This window comes from Malaclemys terrapin, chromosome 7 (genome assembly GCF_027887155.1).
Source record: "Malaclemys terrapin pileata isolate rMalTer1 chromosome 7, rMalTer1.hap1, whole genome shotgun sequence".
Taxonomy (NCBI): domain Eukaryota; kingdom Metazoa; phylum Chordata; order Testudines; family Emydidae; genus Malaclemys; species Malaclemys terrapin.
Genome location: NC_071511.1, coordinates 64,061,280 through 64,081,737, shown reverse-complemented (window position 1 = coordinate 64,081,737; position 20,458 = coordinate 64,061,280). Strand labels below are relative to the sequence as shown.

Genomic DNA, 20,458 nt, shown 5'->3' with positions numbered 1-20,458 from the left:
GATATGAATAGCAGATAATGCAAACATTATTAAAGCTATCTTAAGCTCTGGATCATTACTGAAGGAGCTGCCCTCCAAAAGTAGAACAGATTGAACTGCATTATTCTGAGTCCCTGACGTGTAGGGCCAGCAAATGGGATGTCAGTTTGGTATTATACGCTGCAGTATGTTAGATATAATTAGAGAAGATAAAAATTCTACACTGGAGCAAAGATGCTACTGAGGAAGAGAAGTAAATTTTCACGCTAAGTACCATAATTAGTCTATGTCGGTTATAAGTATAAAGAATCAAGCTGTGATACTGATGGTTGCAGACAGGCTAGACACAAGTGCAGATTTCTTTGATCACAATCAGTTTCTCCCTGAAATGAAAAGCATAGTCAATGTAAGCCGCCGAGTCTTTCCCCAAGATTCTTCTTCAGGGAAACGATTACTTGCAACTAGAGTTCTTTGATGATGGGACCATCTGTATTTCATTTACACAGAGAGCCTTCTGGTCTAGGCACAGCATCAGGAAGAAATTCCTGTATTATTATCCATTGCCAGAGTCAGTTTCTGGTGTGGCTTGGACAAGTCTCTGCTTTACCTGCTGTAAAGTGGGTAAGCACTAACCTCATAGGGGTATCTGGGGGTGGATCAGACAATATCTGTAAGTTAGCTTAAGATAAAAAACATTTCTTATGAGTTAAGAAATACTTTTATCAAAAAGAACGAGGAGTACTTGTGGCACCTTAGAGACTAACAAGTTTATTTGAGCATAACTTTTTGTGGGCTAAAACCCACTTCATCGGATGCATGCAGTGGAAAATACAGTAGGAAGATATATATCAGGGGCTGGCAACGTTCAGCACGCGGCTTGCCAGGGTAAGCACCCTGGCGGGCCGGGCCAGTTTTATTTACCTGCTGATGCAGTAGGTTCGGCCGATTGCGGCCCCCACTCGCCGCGGTTCACCGTCCCGGGCCAATGGGGGCTGGCCGCGGCTTCTCGCCGCCCCGATTGGAGAACATGAAAAAATGGGTGTTGCCATTCTAACTATAACGAGAGTGATCAATTAAGGTGGGCTATTAGCAGCAAGAGAAAAAAACCTTTTGTAGTGATAATCAGGATGTCCCATTTCTAACAGTTGACAAGAAGGTGTGAGTAACAGTAGGGGGGGAAATTAGCACGGGGAAATAGTTTTTACTTTTCTATGCAAAAGAATAAATGGACACAAATCAGATGCCAAGAATTATAACATTCAAAAACAAGTCGAAGAACACTTCAATCTCCATGGTCACTCAATTACAGACCTCAAAGTCGCAATACTCCAACAAAAAAAACTTCAAAACCAAACTCCAACGAGAAACTGCAGAATTGGAATTAATTTGCAAACTGGACACCATTAAATTAGGCTTGAATAAAGACTGGGAGTGGATGGGTCATTACACAAAGTAAAGTATCAAAGGGGTAGCCGTGTTAGTCTGGATCTGTAAAAGCAGCAAAGAGTCCTGTGGCACCTTATAGACTAACAGATGTATAGGAGCATGAACTTTCGTGAGTGAATACCCACTTCTTCGGTATTTCCACTACATGCATCTGAAAAAGTGGGTATTCACCCACGAAAGCTCATGCTCCTATACGTCTGTTAGTCTATAAGGTGTCACAGGACTCTTTGCTGCTTTTACACAAAGTAAAAACTATTTCCCCATGTTAATTATTTTTTTCCCTACTGTTACTCACACCTTCTTGTCAACTGTTAGAAATGGGACATCCTGATTATAACTACAAAAGGTTTTTTTCTCCTGCTGATAATAGCCCATCTTAATTGATCACTCTCATTATAGTTAGTATGACAACACCCATTTTTTCATGTTCTCTGTGTGTGTATATATATCTTCCTATTGTATTTTCCACTGCATGCATCTGAAGTGGGTTTTAGCCCATGAAAGCTTATGCTCAAATAAATTTGTTAGTCTCTAAGGTGCCACAAGTAGTCCTCATTCTTTTTGCTGATACAGACTAACACAGCTACTGCTCTGAAATACTTATGTATAATCTCACACACAGTACCTAACAATTTCAGAAGTATTTTAAGCACACTCATGCAACTGACTCCCTTGTACGAAACTGGGGATTTTTTTGTTTTTTTACACACATGCAAACAAGTAATAAAAACAAATGATAAAGTCAGCCTTAATTAGATTTTAAAAAACTTGTAATGGTTAACTAAAGACATTTCAGTTCCTCTAAAAACGTTGGCAATGAATATTGGATTTTGTTTTTCAACTCTCCTAAAAGAGGAAGTGTCCAATTGTTATGTTGTTTCAATGGAAGACTTCCTTGATATTAAAAAAAATTCCTAGAAACAGACAATCCTTTAAAACATTCTATACGTTATTTTGTGAAAGAGCACTCATGTGAAGATGGAAAGGCATTCCATAACTTTCTGATAAGACCAGCTTGTTCAGCAGTTCAATGGGGAAAAATGGACTACAATTTCAGACACCAATGTTTGCTAGACTAGAATGGAGTAATAAATTATGACAATAAGTCTCCTCTTAGATCTGTCAAAGTTTTCCACTGGAAGGAAGGCTTACATAAACATAAGATGCCCTGGGGCACTTTCTGCTCCTTGGAGAAACAGAAGGAGAATAAGAGCCCATCCCCTTCTCTGTCCTGTCATGCAGGGAATGAATGGGTGCAGTCACTATCTTGTTGGAAGTCTGCAGAATTTCTATCAACTCCTCATTGAGTTTCTGCAGCTATCAAAATTAGAAGTAATGGCCCCAGCCAACACTTCAACCAAACTGAAAAAGTTAGTCTTCAAAAGTCTCAGTAATCCTATCCAAGAGTCTCAAGTACAGAAGGAAAAAAGGGCCATCTAATGAATCCAGATTTTCTTTCCATAAAATATTCTCTCTTCCATGGCTCTTTTTGAGAGACCCTTAAGAATGCTTAAAAAAAAAGAAAAATGAAGGGCTGAATAAGTTTTGATGTATGGATTGATGGCAGCTCATAGAATAACATTAACATAATGGCAGATTCACCTGTTGCCCCTACTCTGTATTAGCAGGTATTAGACGAATCCAGTAGAGAGGAACAGGTTAATCATGTTCAGTGGTGACTCACTGGGAAAAGTGCAGCTTTTTATACTCTGGGAAAGTTTAAGGAAGGAGGGAGTAACTCTCTGGATGAGAGAACTAGGGTGTTACTCACCTGTGTCATGGGAAAACCATGGGAGCAGAAATATCTGGGAGAAAAAAAATGTAGGCTGGGGGAAATGAGCGACTAGTAGGAGGAACACAAAGGGGGCACCAGCTAAAGGGGGGCACGTGACCCCCGTGACTTTTCCCTGCCCCGCTCTCCACATGACCCCCCCCCACATAACTCATCCCCACCCCCAGCCCGGGAGCCCCACACTCTGCTCCAGTCCCCCTGGCATGTGTGGGGCCACTAATGCACTCTCCCCTGCGGCCTCTGGCCATGCTGCCTGCCTGGGTTGTAGGCAGCATGGCTGAAGGCTGCTTGGGAGAAAGTAGCCACTGCGTGCTGCACCAGGCAGCATGGCCGGAAGAGAAGAGGCTCTGGCCCCACCTCTTCCCTTCTGATTCTGGCCGTGCCCCTTCATCTTCCCGGCTGCTGGCCTTGCTCCCCTCCCCCTCCCCAGCATTTTGGGGAGGGTCATGTGACCCTTTGGGCTCCCCACATGAGTTGCCATTGGCTGGGGTTGGTGCAGTTTTAATTCAGAATTTTCTTTTAGTTAAGAAGATGAAATCTGTGAATGACTAGAACAAGTGCTAAGGTTTGGTTCAGTTACATGGGGACTCCACCAGATTACATATCAATATTTCAAGACATGGAATAGAAAAGCATACTTGCAGGGGTAACAAATATATTTACACAATATGAAAGTGCTAGGTAGTGGCATTTTTTAAAATTCTGAATTATTTTTCAGTATTGATAGTCAGAAATACTTGTGCCATTCTTCTGAGAGAATTAAGATGGTCCTAAGACCCTGGAAGTCTTTTCTGCTAGTAGTATTAGTACTGGTGCTTAAGAAATATGAGTAAGTAGGCTAGGGTAATTGGGTGCAGCAATGACACTTGAAGCCATGATAAAGAATACTCATTAGTTAAGCTCAAGGGTCTTTTCACAATGGAGCAATGTGGTCAAAAGTCCTTAAGAGATTAGCTCCAAAATGTCCCAAAGAATTATATTCTATTTGGTTTCATTTCTGAACTAATTAAATTAAAGGCAGTTTACCTTGACCCGACTTGTAACAGGCTGTGAAAGTAATATAGATAGCTAACAGGTTCAGCCTGGGACCCAACACACCCTGGCAGAATGCCTCAGGAGATATTTCTCAGGCTCTCTGTAGAGGGAATAACTTTAATTTCAAAATTTAACTTCTGAACATAAGAACATAAGAATGGCCATACTGGGTCAGACCAAAGATCCATCCAGCCCAGTATCCTGTCTGCCACCAGTGACCAAAGCCAGGTGTCCCAGAGGGAGTGAACCTAACAGGTAATGATCAAGTGATCTCACTCCTGGAGTCCTAAATCAACCATGTAGAAAACTTAAGTGAGGAAAACGTTAACTTTGCATTTCCTATACAGTCAACAGTCATGCTCATTGTTCTCTTCCTTCTCCAAATAATCAGAGTGTGTCACAACTGAATGTCTATAAAAGGTCTATAAAATCATGAACCATGAATGGTGTGGAGAAAGTGAACAGGGAAGTGTTATTTATCCCTTCACATAACACAAGAACCAGGGGACAACCAATGGAATTAATAGGCACTGGGTTTAAAACTAACATAAGGAAGTATTTCTTCACACAACACACTGTCAACCTGTGGAACTCATTGCCATGGGAAGTTGTGAAGGCCAAAAGTATAACTGGGTCCAAAAAAGAATTAGATAAATTCATGGAGAATAGGTTAATCAGTGGCTAATAGCCAAGATGGTTGTAGAGCAATCCCATGGTCTGGATGTCCCTAAACCTCTGACTGTCAGAAGTTGGGACTGGACGACCAGGGATGAATCAATCAAAATTGTCCCAATTGTTCATTCCCCAAAGCATCATGCATTGGCCACAGTCAAGAGACAGAATGCTGGGCTAGATGGACCACTGATCTGATCCAGTATGACTGTTCTTATGTAATGGGTAGAAAGGAAAAAAGAAGGGTGCCCTTATCATCTGACCAGAAGTAAAAGAACATGTAGTTGGAAGATATAGTTTCAATATACATCTAAAAGCATGCTGCACCAGAAGGCTAGAAAGCTCTTAAATTCTACATAACTTATGAGTACACAGGATATAAAAGGTGGGGAAAAGTGAAAGAGGAGACTTATTTTTTGAGTACAATATGAATATTAGTGGGAAAATATTTACAGTAGAACCTCACAGTTACGAACACCTCGGGAATGGAGATCGTAACTCTGAAATGTTTGTAACTTTGAACAAAAGTTCAAAGGTATGGTTGTTCTTTCAAAAGTTTACAGCTGAACATTAACTTAATACAACTTTGAAACTTGTTGCTTTCCCTTTATTTTATTTTTTAATATTTTATACATTTAACTCTGTACTGTATTTGCCTTTTTTGGGTAGGGGGTCTCTGCTGCTGCCTGATTGTGTACTTCCAGTTCCAAACGAGGTGGTCTGGTTAACCGGTCAGTTTGTAACTCTGGTGTTCGTAACTCTGAGGTTCTACTGTAATACAGTTTTATCTTTTTCTACTGTGGCCTTCAACTGGTATATAATCAACAAATACATGTAAGTTTTTCTTTTTTAAACAATTTGGATTTTAATATACCTACCTCAAATACTGAAAGATCATTTCTTCTGTAGATTTCATTGGCTGGAGGATGGAACCAACCACACTTCTTTGAGTGTCTTAGCAAAATGTTTTTACTTTTCATATATTTAAGACAGAATTCACACAGGTAAAGCTTTGATAGCCTGTTGAAGTATAAAAATCATGAAGAGTTTTAGAGTGTTGTTACAGTTATAAACTCTGTGACCAAAAATCACGTTCTTCCTCTCCACCCATCTTAAAAATATTTGAACAGACTTGAATTAAACTGTATTTCTGTGTGTGCCAAATATGCACCACATGGGGAAGGTTAAAACAGGCATGCATTATTTGAAAGTAATGCACAGAGATTCATGTAAGTGATTTTCTCCTAAATGAGATGAGAGGCTTTATTACATAGTAGAGTTGATTCAGCTGAGTCAGAAGTGAAGAATGCCTCATCTTGGCTGATCTATGGCCTGGACTGTCATTAGCTGCCTCACCAAATCACAGAAATTAGAGAAAGAGAAGACCAACTAGATCACCTAGTTTCATAGAATCTTAGGACTGGAAGGGGCCTTGAGAGGTCATCTAGTCCAGTCCCCTGCACTCATACTGCCAGAACAGTAAATCCCTGCAGTAAATGTTCTAGCATAGGTTTATCCTCATTTTGAAACTACAGAAACCGAAGGACACTGTTGCTTAAACTAATTATATTATATCATCTTTGGAGCAGAGGCCAATTTACATGTGCTCTAAAAGCAACTAGCATGTCCTGGGACTGTATATAGGTGGTTATCATGATTTACTTCCTTCAAGTATTTGTAGGCACTTATGTCCACATTTCCATCATCATTTCATCAACCTATAGACATTTATTTCTTAATCTTTCCTGGAAAATCATCCCTGAAGACTTTTAATCATGTATATTTTTTCTCCTATATCTGCACCTTTTTGGTAATTTGGTGCCTTAAACTGCACCTATTCTAGGAAGAGCTGCTTCCATCACCATAAAGAGGCATTATCAATTCTCCATTCCACAATGTAATGCCTTTTGCAAGTGCAGCCAAGAATCACAATGCCTATTTTAGATGCCAGATCACACTGTTGGTTCATACTAACGCTATCACCTCAGCCTCCTTGTTGCTCCCTGTAGCTGGTTGCTCAGTCCCCAGTTTGGCAGAATTGAGGAAAGTTTACAAATAAGTGAAGTAGGCTGTTGCCACTGGAAAGTCCTCTAGTTAATAAAATGAAATCAGTCTTATCCAGTATTCTTCTGTTCCCTTGATTTCAGTATATTCTGTTCACAATACACACCTCATTCTCAGTGGAAGAGGGAAATACCAGCTTGGGGGATGGGGGGGGGGGGGAGATAAAGGCAGGATTTATAGCATGTTTGCAATAAAGGGACAACTAGGAACCTGTACAAAATTAATAAGACTGCAAAAGAAGTGCTGTAGAAGTAATAGTTTTGGGTGCTGCCTCAATGTGTTAGTCAAATTTAATCTCAGCTGAAACACTGTGAAACAAAAGAACAGGATGAAGCCCCCATCCTCACCATCACATAAAAAGAAACAGTAATCTTGACCACTCCATTACCTTGCATATTCCTGCGGATAAGGTGAAGAGTACCAGGTCTGGATCTCATACTTCCCGAATTCTATCACTGAAGGGTACCGGCCATTTGTTTCACTGCTGTTTTTACATCCAATTTTCTGTCAGGTGTAACAAAAGCAAAATGTTTCAGTTATAAGGAATGAGAGGAGGGTCAATTCACATCTTCATTTTCTCTTGGTTAAGATTAGAAAACTTTCAAGTTTCTCTGACATGATTAGTTGTTAGAAGTCTCTGGAAATGGTCAAATGTGGGACTAGAACCCAGGCTGCAGAAAGCCTGGCAGGATTGGAGTGCAGCAGTAAAATCTGGCTGTAAGCTCCATTCCACTGGAGGGCCTGGCGCTGGATGATGCTGCCCACAAAACAGGCAGGGCTGGCAGAGGCTGGGCCCAGCTAAACAGGTTTCCTGATTCAGTAAATCTCACAGGCAGTTGGTAGAGCTTGTCTGGAGTCCTGGCTCAAATTCCAAGAGGTCCTTCCCAGCAGAACCAAATGAAGAAGGATGGTGACATTGGGAGCACCTGCTTTACCCCAGAAGTGGGCTTACCCCTCCTGCAAGCAGGTGCTGTGGGTACCGAGGGTTCAATTTGCAACCTCCAGTGTCAACAGGGTGTTAAAATAAGTTAACTGTAGCTGAGATGACGGTAGTCCACTTGGTAGGACAATGACCTCTAGTGTCCACAGAGGAGGTTAAATGGGGGGGGGGGGGGGAGAGAGAGAGAGAGAGAGTGTGTGTGTGCGCGCGCCTTAATCAATAAATCCAAGAGAATATACTCTGACCTGTGGGAGAGGGATGAGAATTTATTTATAAAGAGAAGTAGCTAGCAGCAAACTAAGAGGTAAAATCCTCAATAGTCAATCTCAAACTAGGCCGAAACACTTAGGGCTGAGATTGTCCCTAACTTACACTGTGTGTCTATACTAGACATATTCTTGGTATTTGCACTTCTGGCCTGCAAGGGGAAGTTTATTACTGAGAGCCAAGCTAGACTCCCTTAAAAAAGACTGAGGGGTTGGACGAGGGCTTGCACAGGAGATCACATGTCTAGATTCAGACACAACCCTGGAAAAAATGGTAGTAGTGGGTGTTATGTTCACCCTCCATCCCATACTCTCAGAGATGCAGTTTTTGCCTGTCTCCTTGAGCTCCACCTGTGAATAGAACCTTCCACAATGAGGTTCAAAGAAAAAATCTTGTCCTTTCACACTGGCACAGGAAAGTAAAAGCCCTTTTTGCTAGAGGGAAATCCAGTTTGTACGTCGGGGGCTCTCTCAGCCAAGTATATAAGGAGCAAGGGAAGAAATACAGCCTCAGCAGGGTATATATTTATAACACATATTAAAAAAAAGAGAGCATTATAGCACCAGCTGGTGCAATAGTTTTAGGCAGATCCAGCTCACAACATTTCAATGACCATAATAATCTTATAGACTATTAAAATAACTGGGCAACATAAAGCAGTGAAGTTATATACTGATCATAAAATCCAGTTTTGCATTTCTTATAGAAGAGTGACAGGACACAGATTATCTGGTGGCTTTTCATAGTGCCTGCTTTCTGCATGGGGGGGGGTATAAATGCACACCTCCTAGTTACCAACACCTACATTTTCAAAGGGCTCATCAGGATTTTAGCCTTTGATTTCTTGTCTAGCAAACAGGAGCCAGATATCTAAAATACACAAGTGTCACTCATCTGGTTCACTCCACTGGGATGACAGGGCTCCAGTCTAAGGGAATACTACTGTATACAGAACATCTCCACTAGACATTCATCTAGTATGAAACACTAGGTCAAAGGAGCATATCAAAAATACCATGAGGCCGAATGAACATTGGAAAAATAATTCAATGTTAATTTATAAAGGTAATTGAATTGACCACAACATGCTTCATTACTGAAATGATTTTCAGTCAGTCTTACCTCCAGAGAAAGTTCCCGAGCCTGCTTAAAAACTTCCACATCCTCCTCTGTAACAATTTCCTTGCTCCCCACCAGAATTACATCTGTATTTTCTTGTTTGATGCTTATTTTGATTTCTGTATCTGTTATTTAAAACCAGCAGAAGGTTTATTCACAGACATGAAGACCACATGCCTTACAGTTCCTGTGTGGTACTCCTAAATAGCACTGTAGGCAGTGACGGCTCTTAGAAACTCCCATTCTAGTTTAGATTTGGAATCCTTTATACCTGTTATAGCAACTATGCCCCACCGCCCTCTCTAGTTTTTAAAATTGCAGCTGCAGGAGCAATTTTCAGTATTTTCTTGTGTATCTCTTTTAGGCCTTTATAGGCTAGTTCAACTGTACTATATGAATTCTGAACACAAACCTCCTGAAACTGTTAAGGTGATACTAAGTATATGTACAATGTATTCTAAGTCTCCAATGCTATCTCACTATAAAAATAAAAAATCTGTGTCCCCTTCAGTGCTAGTTTAAACAAAAAACCTTTTTAAAAAATTAGGAGACCAGTGCTATGTTAAATGTACATTCAGACATTATAAATATATTTCCTCTTACTTAAATAAAAATAATCAGAAAAAGGACATTTTACAGCAGTACAGATCAAGTGTTGTGGAAACTGCAGCAGGATGGAATTGGTCATGAAAAAGCAATGGAGCAGAGGGAAATGAAGAATTGAAATGTCCATCATTATAAGCACTGACAGCACACAATCATAATGACAGCACTACTGCCAGAGAAAGGGCAGGGGAAAGAACAAGGAAGTAGCATGAAAGTGGCTACTCATGCGGTACTACAAAGCCATAAGCAACGTTATGAAGGCATTTGGGGCTCCTAGTGCCACTACAGATGTAAAAATAATAATAAAACGGTGGTATAGTATTAGTCAGAAAAAACATTTTGGAGGTTTAGTCAGCATTAGGTAAAAGGTCAAAGTTTCATTGCTTTTGTATGAGAGTGAAGTAAGAATAAGAGAAATAGCTAAGACCTATGTGACAAAATAAGAATTTTGGTTTTGGACGGGACGCAGGTTTGGTTGGAGCTTTGACCTTTGCTTACCATCATCCTGATCAGGTTTAATCCTTCCGTCTGCCAAGCTCCCCTTCCCTGGTGAGGGGGTCCCCATCTGAGGGGTCACTTTATACTTTAATCTGCCTAGAATCCTGTGCTTTTTAAGGAAAGTTGTTCGCTTGAAGTGAGCAATTGCTTTAAAAGCACGTCCTCTAGACACACCCCATCCAGAGGTGGAGGAATGAGAAATAAACCTACTTCTAATCTCTTTCTTTCCATAGAAATGGGTATTAGATTTTGATGTGGAAGATAACTCTGGTTTACGACGCATACGTTTGGGTGGTGCATAACTCGGGTGTCCCTTTTTTCGAGACTGTCCCTGGATGGTATATATATGAGAAAGTCCATCAAAGAGTCCCTTTAGCTGACTGTTATTAGGAAGGCTGCTAAAGGAGGGTGCACTTGACTGACTGGAAGAACTTTGGGGAGAGTTAGAAGAGGTGGAAGTGCAGGATTTTTGTGAACTGGGGCTCTGACCAGAGATGGGAGTTTGGGGTGGAAGTGAAGAAGGTGGAGGTTTTAGCTTTTGTGTGGTACCTGTAGCCAACACATGAGAAGTGCATGACTGTTTCTGAGAGACCTTTTTCCTTGGACGATAGTGCTTTGAAAAGTCTATTATTTCACCTCGTGATCTGCGACCATCGGGTGATGGTGTAAAAAACTTAGTAAGGCCATCAATGAGCCCTTTGGTTTTCTTGTTAACTTTAAGTGTAGAGGCAGATATGTAGGTGGAGGTGGTGGTGATTTTGGTGGTGGCACCAGGCCGAGTGGGGTCTGTAACAGGCAATCTGCTGCTTGAATCCTTCACAGATGCAGCATGACCAGATGAAGGTGTGGTACAGACTTTAGTCTTTTGACCCCTACCAGGTGACCCCCTTCCTGTGAATGCATTCATGGATCCTTCATCACTGGTTACAGACCTATGCAAAAATTTGGAAAATAAAATCAGTATTAAAAAAAACTACAAAAACTGCTGTCAAAACAGTTCTATATAAAACATATATGCCATTGCACTTAAAAGTCAAGAGTGGAACAATGACCCTTAAAAATATTTATGCACTACTGACATATGATTCCCTGAATGAAAGTGAGCCGCTGATACCTATCAAATTTCACTGGGTAGTCCATAGCATGTACCAATAGTAAGGGGGTGGGATAGAAAAGTCTTCAGTATATACAACACATATTTTAAGGAAAAATATTCTCTCTTTTGAGAGAGAAAAATTGTTAATATACTGGTTTTGTTCACATCAACCACTTCACTTCTGTGAAATCTGTAACATACATCCAGAAGATGCACATGTCCTGGGCTACAAAGTATACACAGCACATCAAACATGTTATTGATTTCAGCAGAATGTTCACTAAAAGACAGTAGAGGTGATCCACCAGTATGGGGAAATAATACAGCCAATCTTCAGGAAACTGATATTTTTGTATGATTTTATTAGATTACACTGATGAAATTAGTATTTTTTTTTTTATAAAAGACCATAAAAATATCCCTTTAAAAAAAATGAAACTCAAGGCGGAATGAGGTAGTTTTTATGCACAGCACTACCCATACAGCTAACAAAGCGACCTCTCTATTTAACAAAATAAAAGTATAGTTAAAGCAAAAAATAGAGAGATAGAGGAAAACAGCAAAAGCATAAATAAAATAATGATCAAAGAAAAGTCGTAACTGGGTTAGGCATGACATGGAAGAGCTTGAGGAGAAGTTTACTAAGAATGAGCAGAGAGCATGCTCGAGGCCAAAGCTTGCATTAAAAAAAATGCTGATTTAGCTGATGGCTAATGACTGAATGAGAAAACAGAACACTGAAGGAAATATTGAAGAATGGTATTTTGTTGAAGTAAATACAAACTGAACAGCTGAGGTTATTCATAGTAAAGAAATACATGTAATCAGGAAGTGTTATACTGCAAACCCAAACAAAGCTGCATAATTACATCAAATTATTCCACTCCCTCTTCTCTCCCCCAAATGCATCCTTACATTTATTTAAAACATTTGTGTATTTTGCAGAGGAAGGTTTCCTTCCACAGATTTTTCCCTTCTTAATTGTGAAGCTGAAACAATTAATTTCAACAGATTACTTTTAGTTAGAGAAGGAACAGCCTGGGGCTACCATCTGGTACCTGAACTCCAAGAGCCCACCAGCCATAAAACTGGGCCCTGCTTCACTCCCACACATCACTGAATTTGGGTAGCTGAAGAGCTCTTACAATTCCCAATCGTGTTTAAAAATAATGTCTTTTTTCTAAAGTCTTCTGAATCTGTTGATGCCAGAAGTTCATATTTCTAGCTACAACACCTATTGTCAGTACCAGATGTGCCAATAACCATCAGTGCCCAGAGGTTAACAAGCATCTGGTGTTATTTAATCTCCTGCTGTAACTTGCCTGTTCAGGTTTCCATACAGAGATCCTTTTAAGCAATGCTATTCCACTAGTACTGGATAAGATTCCATACATTATATCAAAAGGGCTAAGCAGCTTGAGCAACTTTATGCACATTAAGGTCCAGCCCCATATGAAAGATGGCTAGATTCGCTACCTCCCATACCCTCATGCTGCTTTTAAAGTGGGATTATTTCTGCAGTAGATTCCACCTAGGGAATTATTCTTCTCTAGTCTTCTTACCCATCCTTGTAAATTAAGATATAATCCCATTTTTAAAGAATATTGTTCAATGGGAAACCATACACTCTTTTTAGTTTTAATGACAGAAATACATACATACAATTGAGAAAACGGGGAGATAATTTATTCTTGGACAAATCCTGCAAATCAGTCACCAGGATTACCCAAGAATCCTCGGACACAAGTGGGGAATGAGATTTTTATAGTCAAAACCATCATGCAAGCTCTTTCGGAGGACTTGCGCATTTTTAATTGTAGTATTTATTATATGGTTGTGGTGCAATGACCCAAATAGCTAAAGGTAAGAGTGGTACCACATTCCATTCTAAATGTTTCCACTTTGTTTTAGCAGAAGTGAAATCAAGGCCCTCAGGTGCCAACTGCAACATGCACCATGCTTGGGTGATCAGATTTCAGCATCCCAAACTTGGACCAAATTTCTCACTAGGGACTAGGTAGTGAGGAGGATAATGGGGCAGCAGCACTACTACAGTGAGGCTGAGATAGCTCTTCCTTTTTTTTTTTTTTTTTTTTTTTTTTTTTTTTAAACTTCTACCCTTGTACTTATCCACAAAGTGAAGTAGAGAGTCTAGGGTTTCCCCTCCCCACTCCCTTGCTGGTGTGCTTCTCACAGTCCCCTGGTTAATATCTTCATTTCTCCCCAGGGCTCCTCCAGCCCTACCAGGGACATGGAGAAGCCAGAGGGATGGCAAAGCTGGAAAACCCCTCATTTTCCTCCACACAGGTGCCCCTCGATGTCCCCTTCATTACCAATACTTCTTCGAAAACAAAGGGCCAAAAACTTGGTTAATGCAGAGTTAAGGTTGCCAGTAGTGCCTCATATGCTTTCAGAATATCAAATGCACCTGTACTTAAATCTAAGGTGATGACTCCCGTACCGCTGCCCTCCTGCAATTAGTAACAGGCACTGGGACAAATCAAAACCTGACGTACCTCTAATAAAATCTGCACTCAGTTTTGTCCAACTCAATGCTACATCGTTACTGCTCTTCACACGTTCTTACTGACACTGGGCTAGGCTCATAGCTCACTGATCCAGAGCTTAGTTGCAGCAAGTCACCATAGCTCACACAGCCATTTAAGGAGAGGTGCAGCTGATGCTAGAGGAATCAGGAATCTCTCTCTCTTTTTGTCTCTCTGTGATACACAGGAGGGCTGAGCAGACACCAGTTGTTAAAATGTCTGTAGAGTTTTAGTTTGCAATGTTGTTGTATCCATGTCAGTCCCAGGTATTACAGAGACAAGATGGGTGAGGTAATATCTTTTATTGGACCAACTTCTGTTGGTAAGAGAGACAAGCTTTTGAGCTACACAGAGCTCTTCTTCGGTTCTTAAGGCTGCTGTAACAACTGCTACTGTCACCTCCAAATACTGGCATTCCACTGTGCGTGCAATAAGACAGGGAAATATAAGAGTGCTTCATCCATTTCTAACACTGTCTTGCATATTCTCAGTGCCCATTAGAACTCCACATTATCTGCGCTGGCTTTCACAAAGTACCATGTGCCCTCTCTGTCCTGCTCTACTGCTCTAGGGAGGTTCTAGCAGCTTGGTGGCACACAACAGTGCACTGCCAGTCTCAGTCAGGGCTAGGTAAAGGTGATTGGCTAGGACAAGGATGAACAGGTGTTAGAATCTGGCAACTCTGGTGGTTTGTTGAGAGTAAGTGAAGTGGTTGAATATAGGTCATGCCTAGCTAATTTGTGTTTACTAAACCTGACCTACACTCGACCTAATAGTTTCCAGCACATTACTCTTGTGCACTTTTCACACTGTCCTCCAGCTGCTCAGGAAGGGTACAGTCCTATGCTCTCTCACAGTCACGTAAGGGGGCAGGGTTAAGGTTTTGTGGGACACTTCCTCTAACAATATATATCCCAGTTGTCAAAGGTTTGGGTTTGTTTTACTGTAACTCTTTATTTGTTAGTCATTCGGAGGTTTAAGTATAGGTGCATATGACATTCTGGAGAAGTATAAGATGCTGCCAGTCAACCTTAACACTGCATTAACCAAGTTTTTAGGCAGTGAATAGTAGATTTTTGACAATGTGGAGTGAAGAAACCTTAGGACGGTCTTAGGTGTGTAGAGAAAAATTTGATAGGGGCCATAGGACTGGGGCAAGTAGTAGAGTTCATTAATGATTATGAAGCTCTCCTACAGTACAGTGATGAGAGTCACAAAAGTACAAATGAATAGCACTGGAGAAAAGCGTTGAAAGGCACATGCGGGGGCAAAGGTAGGAACATGTGTTGGACAGTGACATGCTACTATCCTTATCATCTCGCTTTGCAGATTCAAATAACCCATTCCTCACATTCAACATTAATGCAAAAGTTTGACTCAACTTCTCTGCTGGGCCCAATGTGCTACCAACTCATCAACCTGCCTCTCTGATCGTCACCTCTCTCTTTGATTTTGCCACAATAGTGGGAATATCCAGGGTACAACCTGAAGCACGGTAGTACAGCAATAAAGAAGTGGAGAAAGGGGATGGCAAAGGAACTTCATTGTGAAATGGAGGTGTCAACTGAGTGATCATCATCCCAGATCTGCTGAACTTGGTCCTAAAACCTACTGATGCGGTTGCCAAAAACATAGAACAATCCTGGAGAACAGGAGATCTATTCACTCTAACTATGCAGCAGTGTCTGCACAATCATCTTCTCCTTCTAACACCACAATGTTGGACAGAAGGTCACTGAGCTCCCATAGAGGATGCTACAAATAAATCTACTTTTTAACATTAGCACCTAATTCCTAAATAGTAACTGTCATTATTAGATGAGCAAAAAGTAATTCATGTGCTCTAGACCTTGCAAGCTGATGCTATAGTGTCAAGATGTGGCAATCAATGTGTGCATACATCATTGAACTTCACTCTTGCAACAAGAAATGTATGAGTGATTGCCACAGATGTTCTTATTGCGAAGTTGATGAAATGAATCAATGAGATGGCTTTACATTTTGCCTTTTTTTTAGGATGTCTTTTTAGTCCATGCTATGGATGTTTCTTGCTTTGCTCTGTTTTCTCTTGTGTGTGAGCATGAAAAGATGGTAAAAAGGACAAGAGACATAGCTCCTCCACCTACAACAGCCCTCCCTCCAGCTTTAAGATGTCCAACAAGTCTGTGTTCTGTTACATAAACATTCACTGGGAAGGTGGGTGCCAAAGGTGCTACAGGTTCCTCTTCTCTCCGACACTAAATATCCCACGGGCTGGAGAAAAGCATGAGGAACTGCAGCCCACTCCCCTCCTGACTGGCGTCTACTTAGCAGCAGCAAAGGTCAAAAAAGTTATTTTTCCAAAGTAACTCTGGACTCAATAGCTCAGTCTCATGGATACCTCTGGGGCTTGAACTGAGCACTGACTCATTATGGAGCTTGTGTTGTAGGTAGGGATTTTATAGCGATTAAGAGGGAATTTGTACCAATATTAGGAGATAGCAAGCAGCATTTCTGAAATAGCATATTCTTGCAAATAAATACTCAGCACAGAACAGTCTCCTGAATAGGTGACAAATCAATTGCAGGAAACTTTGCAAGACATCTTTTGGAGTGAGGTGAATTGCATTTTTCACTTTATTGGTGTATCATCCATTTGATATGGATTGTGCAGATAACCCAGGTATAATAGATTTTTATTCTTTTTAAAGTAATCGATCATATGGCTATTTGTTATTGAGGATTGTTGGCACCACTTGTATTTGGGAAATGGCACTGTTCACATATGAATTTAAGTCTAATTCCTTCCCTGGATCCAACAGTGATTCTTTTTAAAGCGATGCAAACTTTTAGGATAACTTTTTGCTGCCATCAGAAGGCTCAGAAATACCAACTGTACTTAATTATTTTCCATTACATTGAAGATTACGCATGTGATTTTTTTTTTCAGGCTGTAGTACTCAGCAAAAGCAGTAGTTTAATTTTAAATAAACTGTCACCTAAAATCTCACTGTATTACATTTTCAAGAACACTATAGTCAATTGGAAAAAGGGAACCTACAACATTCGTTGCTTTAGTTTATTTTTCGGTCGTCCAATAGGTTTTGCATATCGTCGTCTTATTTGCGCAGCTTTCTCATGAAGTAGCTTTCTTCCCTTCTTCTTTGGTCTGCAGACCTGGCAAATCCACATCCCTGCATTGATTAAGAAAAAACATAAATTGTTTTAACTGTACATGCATATGGTGTGTGTCCAGTTTGTACCCAAGGTATAGAAAGCTACACCTCAGGTGCATTATGCCAACAAGTTCTACTCCAGCAAAAAGGATGGTTGGGGGAAGGGAAGAGAAACTCTCTCTAGAATTCAGAAGGACACTTTTCCCTTTCCCATAGCAACATGGATCATGGGAGAGTGGCACTAGCAGAAGGATTCTAACATGTCCCCTCTTTCTACTGCCAGACCTCTCCCCATCCAGGAAGTACTAGACCAGGGGTCGGCAACGTTTGGCACGCGGCTCGCCAGGGTAAGCACCCTAGCAGGCCGGGCCCGTTTATTTACCTGCTGACGCGGCAGGTTCGGCCAATCGCGGCCACCACTGGCCACGGTTCGCCGTCCCGGGCCAATGGGGGCGGCAAGAAGCGGCGCAGGAGAGGGATGTGCTAGCTGCGGCTTCCCACTGCCCCCACTGGCCCGGGACGGCGAACCGCGGCCAGTGGGGGCCGCGATCGGCCAAACCTGCCGCGTCAGCAGGTAAATAAACTGGCCCGGCCTGCTAGGGTGCTTACCCTGGCGAGCCGCGTGCCAAACGTTGCCGACCCCTGTACTAGACCAAGCTTTCAATTGAAAATGAGGTGATGTATGTGAAGAGTTTTACTGTAGCTTCAGTGTCTATGTTCTCTCAGGCTGTGTCTACACTGCTACTTTCAGCGCTAAAACTTCTGTCGTTCAGGGGTATGAAAAAACACCCCATGAGTGACAAAAGTTTTAGCATTGAAAAGCATCAGTATAGACATGCTTTATTGCTGGGGAGAGCTCTCCCGGCAATTTAAAAAACCCCACCCCCTAATAAGCGGTGGTAGCATTATTGCCGGCCTGGTGTTTTTTTTTTAAATTGCCGGGAGAGCTCTCCCCCGGCGATAAAGCATGTCTATACTGCCCACGTGGCCGCACAGTAACCTGGGTGGTGTAGACATACCCTCAGTTTCATATTGTTAATTACCCTCATTTAGGTTTCCCGGATCAGTCAATGTGAGGCTGAAGAAGAACACTAGAGAACACAATCATTAGGCTTCTCACCATACAAACCCCTCTGCTGAGAGCACAACAAGATGCCTTAATTCAACACTTATCAAGCTGATGTTACAATCTGCTTTGAGACACTCAATAACAGACTTAAAAGTGGCCATTCTTCAACCAAAAAAACTTCAAAAATAGTCTTGAACAAGATTTCAACGAGAAACTGAAATTTCCAATAGAACTGGAATTAATTTGCAAACTTGTCACCATCAAATTAGGCTTGAATAAAGACTGGGAGTGGCTGGGTCACTACAAAAAGTAATTTTCCCTCTGTTGATACTCACACCTTCTTGTCAACTGTTGGGAATGGGCCACGTCCACAATCATTAGCACTACAAAAAGTAAAATTTCCCTCTGTTGATATTCACCTCTTCTTGTCAATTGTTGGGAATAAGCTATATCCACCCTGTTTGAATTGGCCTCGTTAGCACTGACCCCTCACTTGGTAAGGCAACTCCCATCTTTTCATGTGCTGTAATATATATACCTGCCTACTGTATTTTTCATTCCATGCATCTGATGAAATGGATTATAGCCCATGAAAGCTTATGCCCAAATAAATTTGTTAGTCTCTAAGGTGCCACAAGGACTCCTCGTTGTTTTTGCTGATACAGACTAACATGGCTATCCTTCTGAAACCTGCTGACTCAAGACCCTTTGTAGCTTGCCCTCTTGGGTTTCTTCCCGTAGCACCTGGCATCTTCCCCCTCCCCGCTGATTCCCACCAGTCCTGCTTCCTTCTCTGAAAGTATTTCGTTCTTTTCAGAACATGTGTGTTCAGTTGGAGCTTCCAGGTTCTAGATATGCTCAGTGTACTTTATACTGGCTGCAGTGCTAAAAATTCCCCACTTCTCATTTCCTATGGGCCCGTCAGACCTTTTCCATACCGTTCAATTCCAAGATCCTGAAATAGTTCTCAAGATAGTTCTTGAAAGCCATTTCAGGTAACGTGGTTCTGCTAGACTATGCAAGCACTAGTAGATGGTGAAGCCTAGGTAGGAGATACAGCTTAGAAACAATTAACAGTAGCAGGATTTTCCTAACCACTGTCCCAAAAAATTTTCTGGAGGAAGCTAAACCATGTCACACACAGTGGCAGCAGACTATAGCATGGTTTCTTTTAGCACTGTTTGGTAAGGCAAATTGTTTTAGAACCTTGTCAACAGTAATTATGTTAAAGAAGGTTGTACAGTAGTGGATGCTTTTGTTCCCAGTGTAGGTGGGGCCAAACTTTATAACACTGCTAAATATATAATTTTGCCATGTTCACATCTATTTTCAGCTTCTCTAAACTCCCTTCCAAACTGTTAACCAGCTTATACATTTTACAAAATAAAAGGAGGCCTAATAAACCCATCTACATCAATGGCTCTTGAGAAAAAAAAAAGGGCCAGATTACATCTAGCTGTAATTTCAAAAATATGGTGACTCAGATATGCTAACAACAACCTAACCTTACTTGGCCAAGCCTAAAGATGGGCAAATGAATACAAAAATATTGATTATTGAAGAAAAAGGTTATTGATTATTTAACAAAAACTTTATATCTGGAGCAATTTTAATAATGAAATATAAGAAAAACCAGTGATCAGCAGTGATACAAAAAAATGAGATATTAAATACGGTACATATAATCCTAGATGGAGAAAGAGATCCTTTGAGAGAAGAGAGGAACTCTGACCACATGATTGTCAAATGGCTTTTTACAATGATATCCTCTGGAAGACACAAAGGAGGCTTTCTCCATGTGCCCTGATATGTTCTAGTGTGTATATCCCATATGTTGTCAGCTATGGCCTTGCCCAACAGCTTCACTCTGAATGAATAGTTCAGTGACTCAACTCATGTTATAAAATTGATCAATAGGAATGTCATTCACTTTGCAGGAAGGAATCTTAGGAACAGTCAAGCTCAAGAGGCTTTGCTTTTCATGTTCAGGACCATACTGCTAAGTAATCTATACGTGCTGAAAGTCTAACCTGGCACTTGAACATCTGGTCTAATTAATACATTAGTACAAGAAAGGTTTTCAGTATCACCTTTAGGCATTCGGGAAAGTGGTGGGTCACAGCATTCCATGTGGAACCCTCTATCGCAAGAATCACAGAAGAGCATGTTATCCT

The 20,458-nt window shown here is 41.0% G+C and overlaps 1 protein-coding gene across 7 annotated transcripts in view; it reads right to left on the bottom strand.

Annotated features, from left to right (window-relative positions):
• The window catches only part of KAT6B (lysine acetyltransferase 6B), a 197,283-nt gene that overhangs the window by 58,601 nt on the left and 118,224 nt on the right, over positions 1-20,458 (bottom strand). For 5 of the 7 annotated variants that reach the window (XM_054035324.1, XM_054035329.1, XM_054035326.1 and 2 more), the window contains 6 exons: positions 20,375-20,456; positions 17,101-17,233; positions 10,419-11,350; positions 9,318-9,439; positions 7,377-7,492; positions 5,803-5,944 (listed from right to left, as the gene is read on the bottom strand). In XM_054035324.1, the coding sequence (XP_053891299.1) occupies positions 5,803-5,944; positions 7,377-7,492; positions 9,318-9,439; positions 10,419-11,350; positions 17,101-17,233; positions 20,375-20,456 (1,527 nt within the window). The remainder of the gene's footprint in view (positions 1-5,802; positions 5,945-7,376; positions 7,493-9,317; positions 9,440-10,418; positions 11,351-17,100; positions 17,234-20,374; positions 20,457-20,458) is intronic. The other 2 variants (XM_054035330.1, XM_054035331.1) reach the window with 2 other exon arrangements.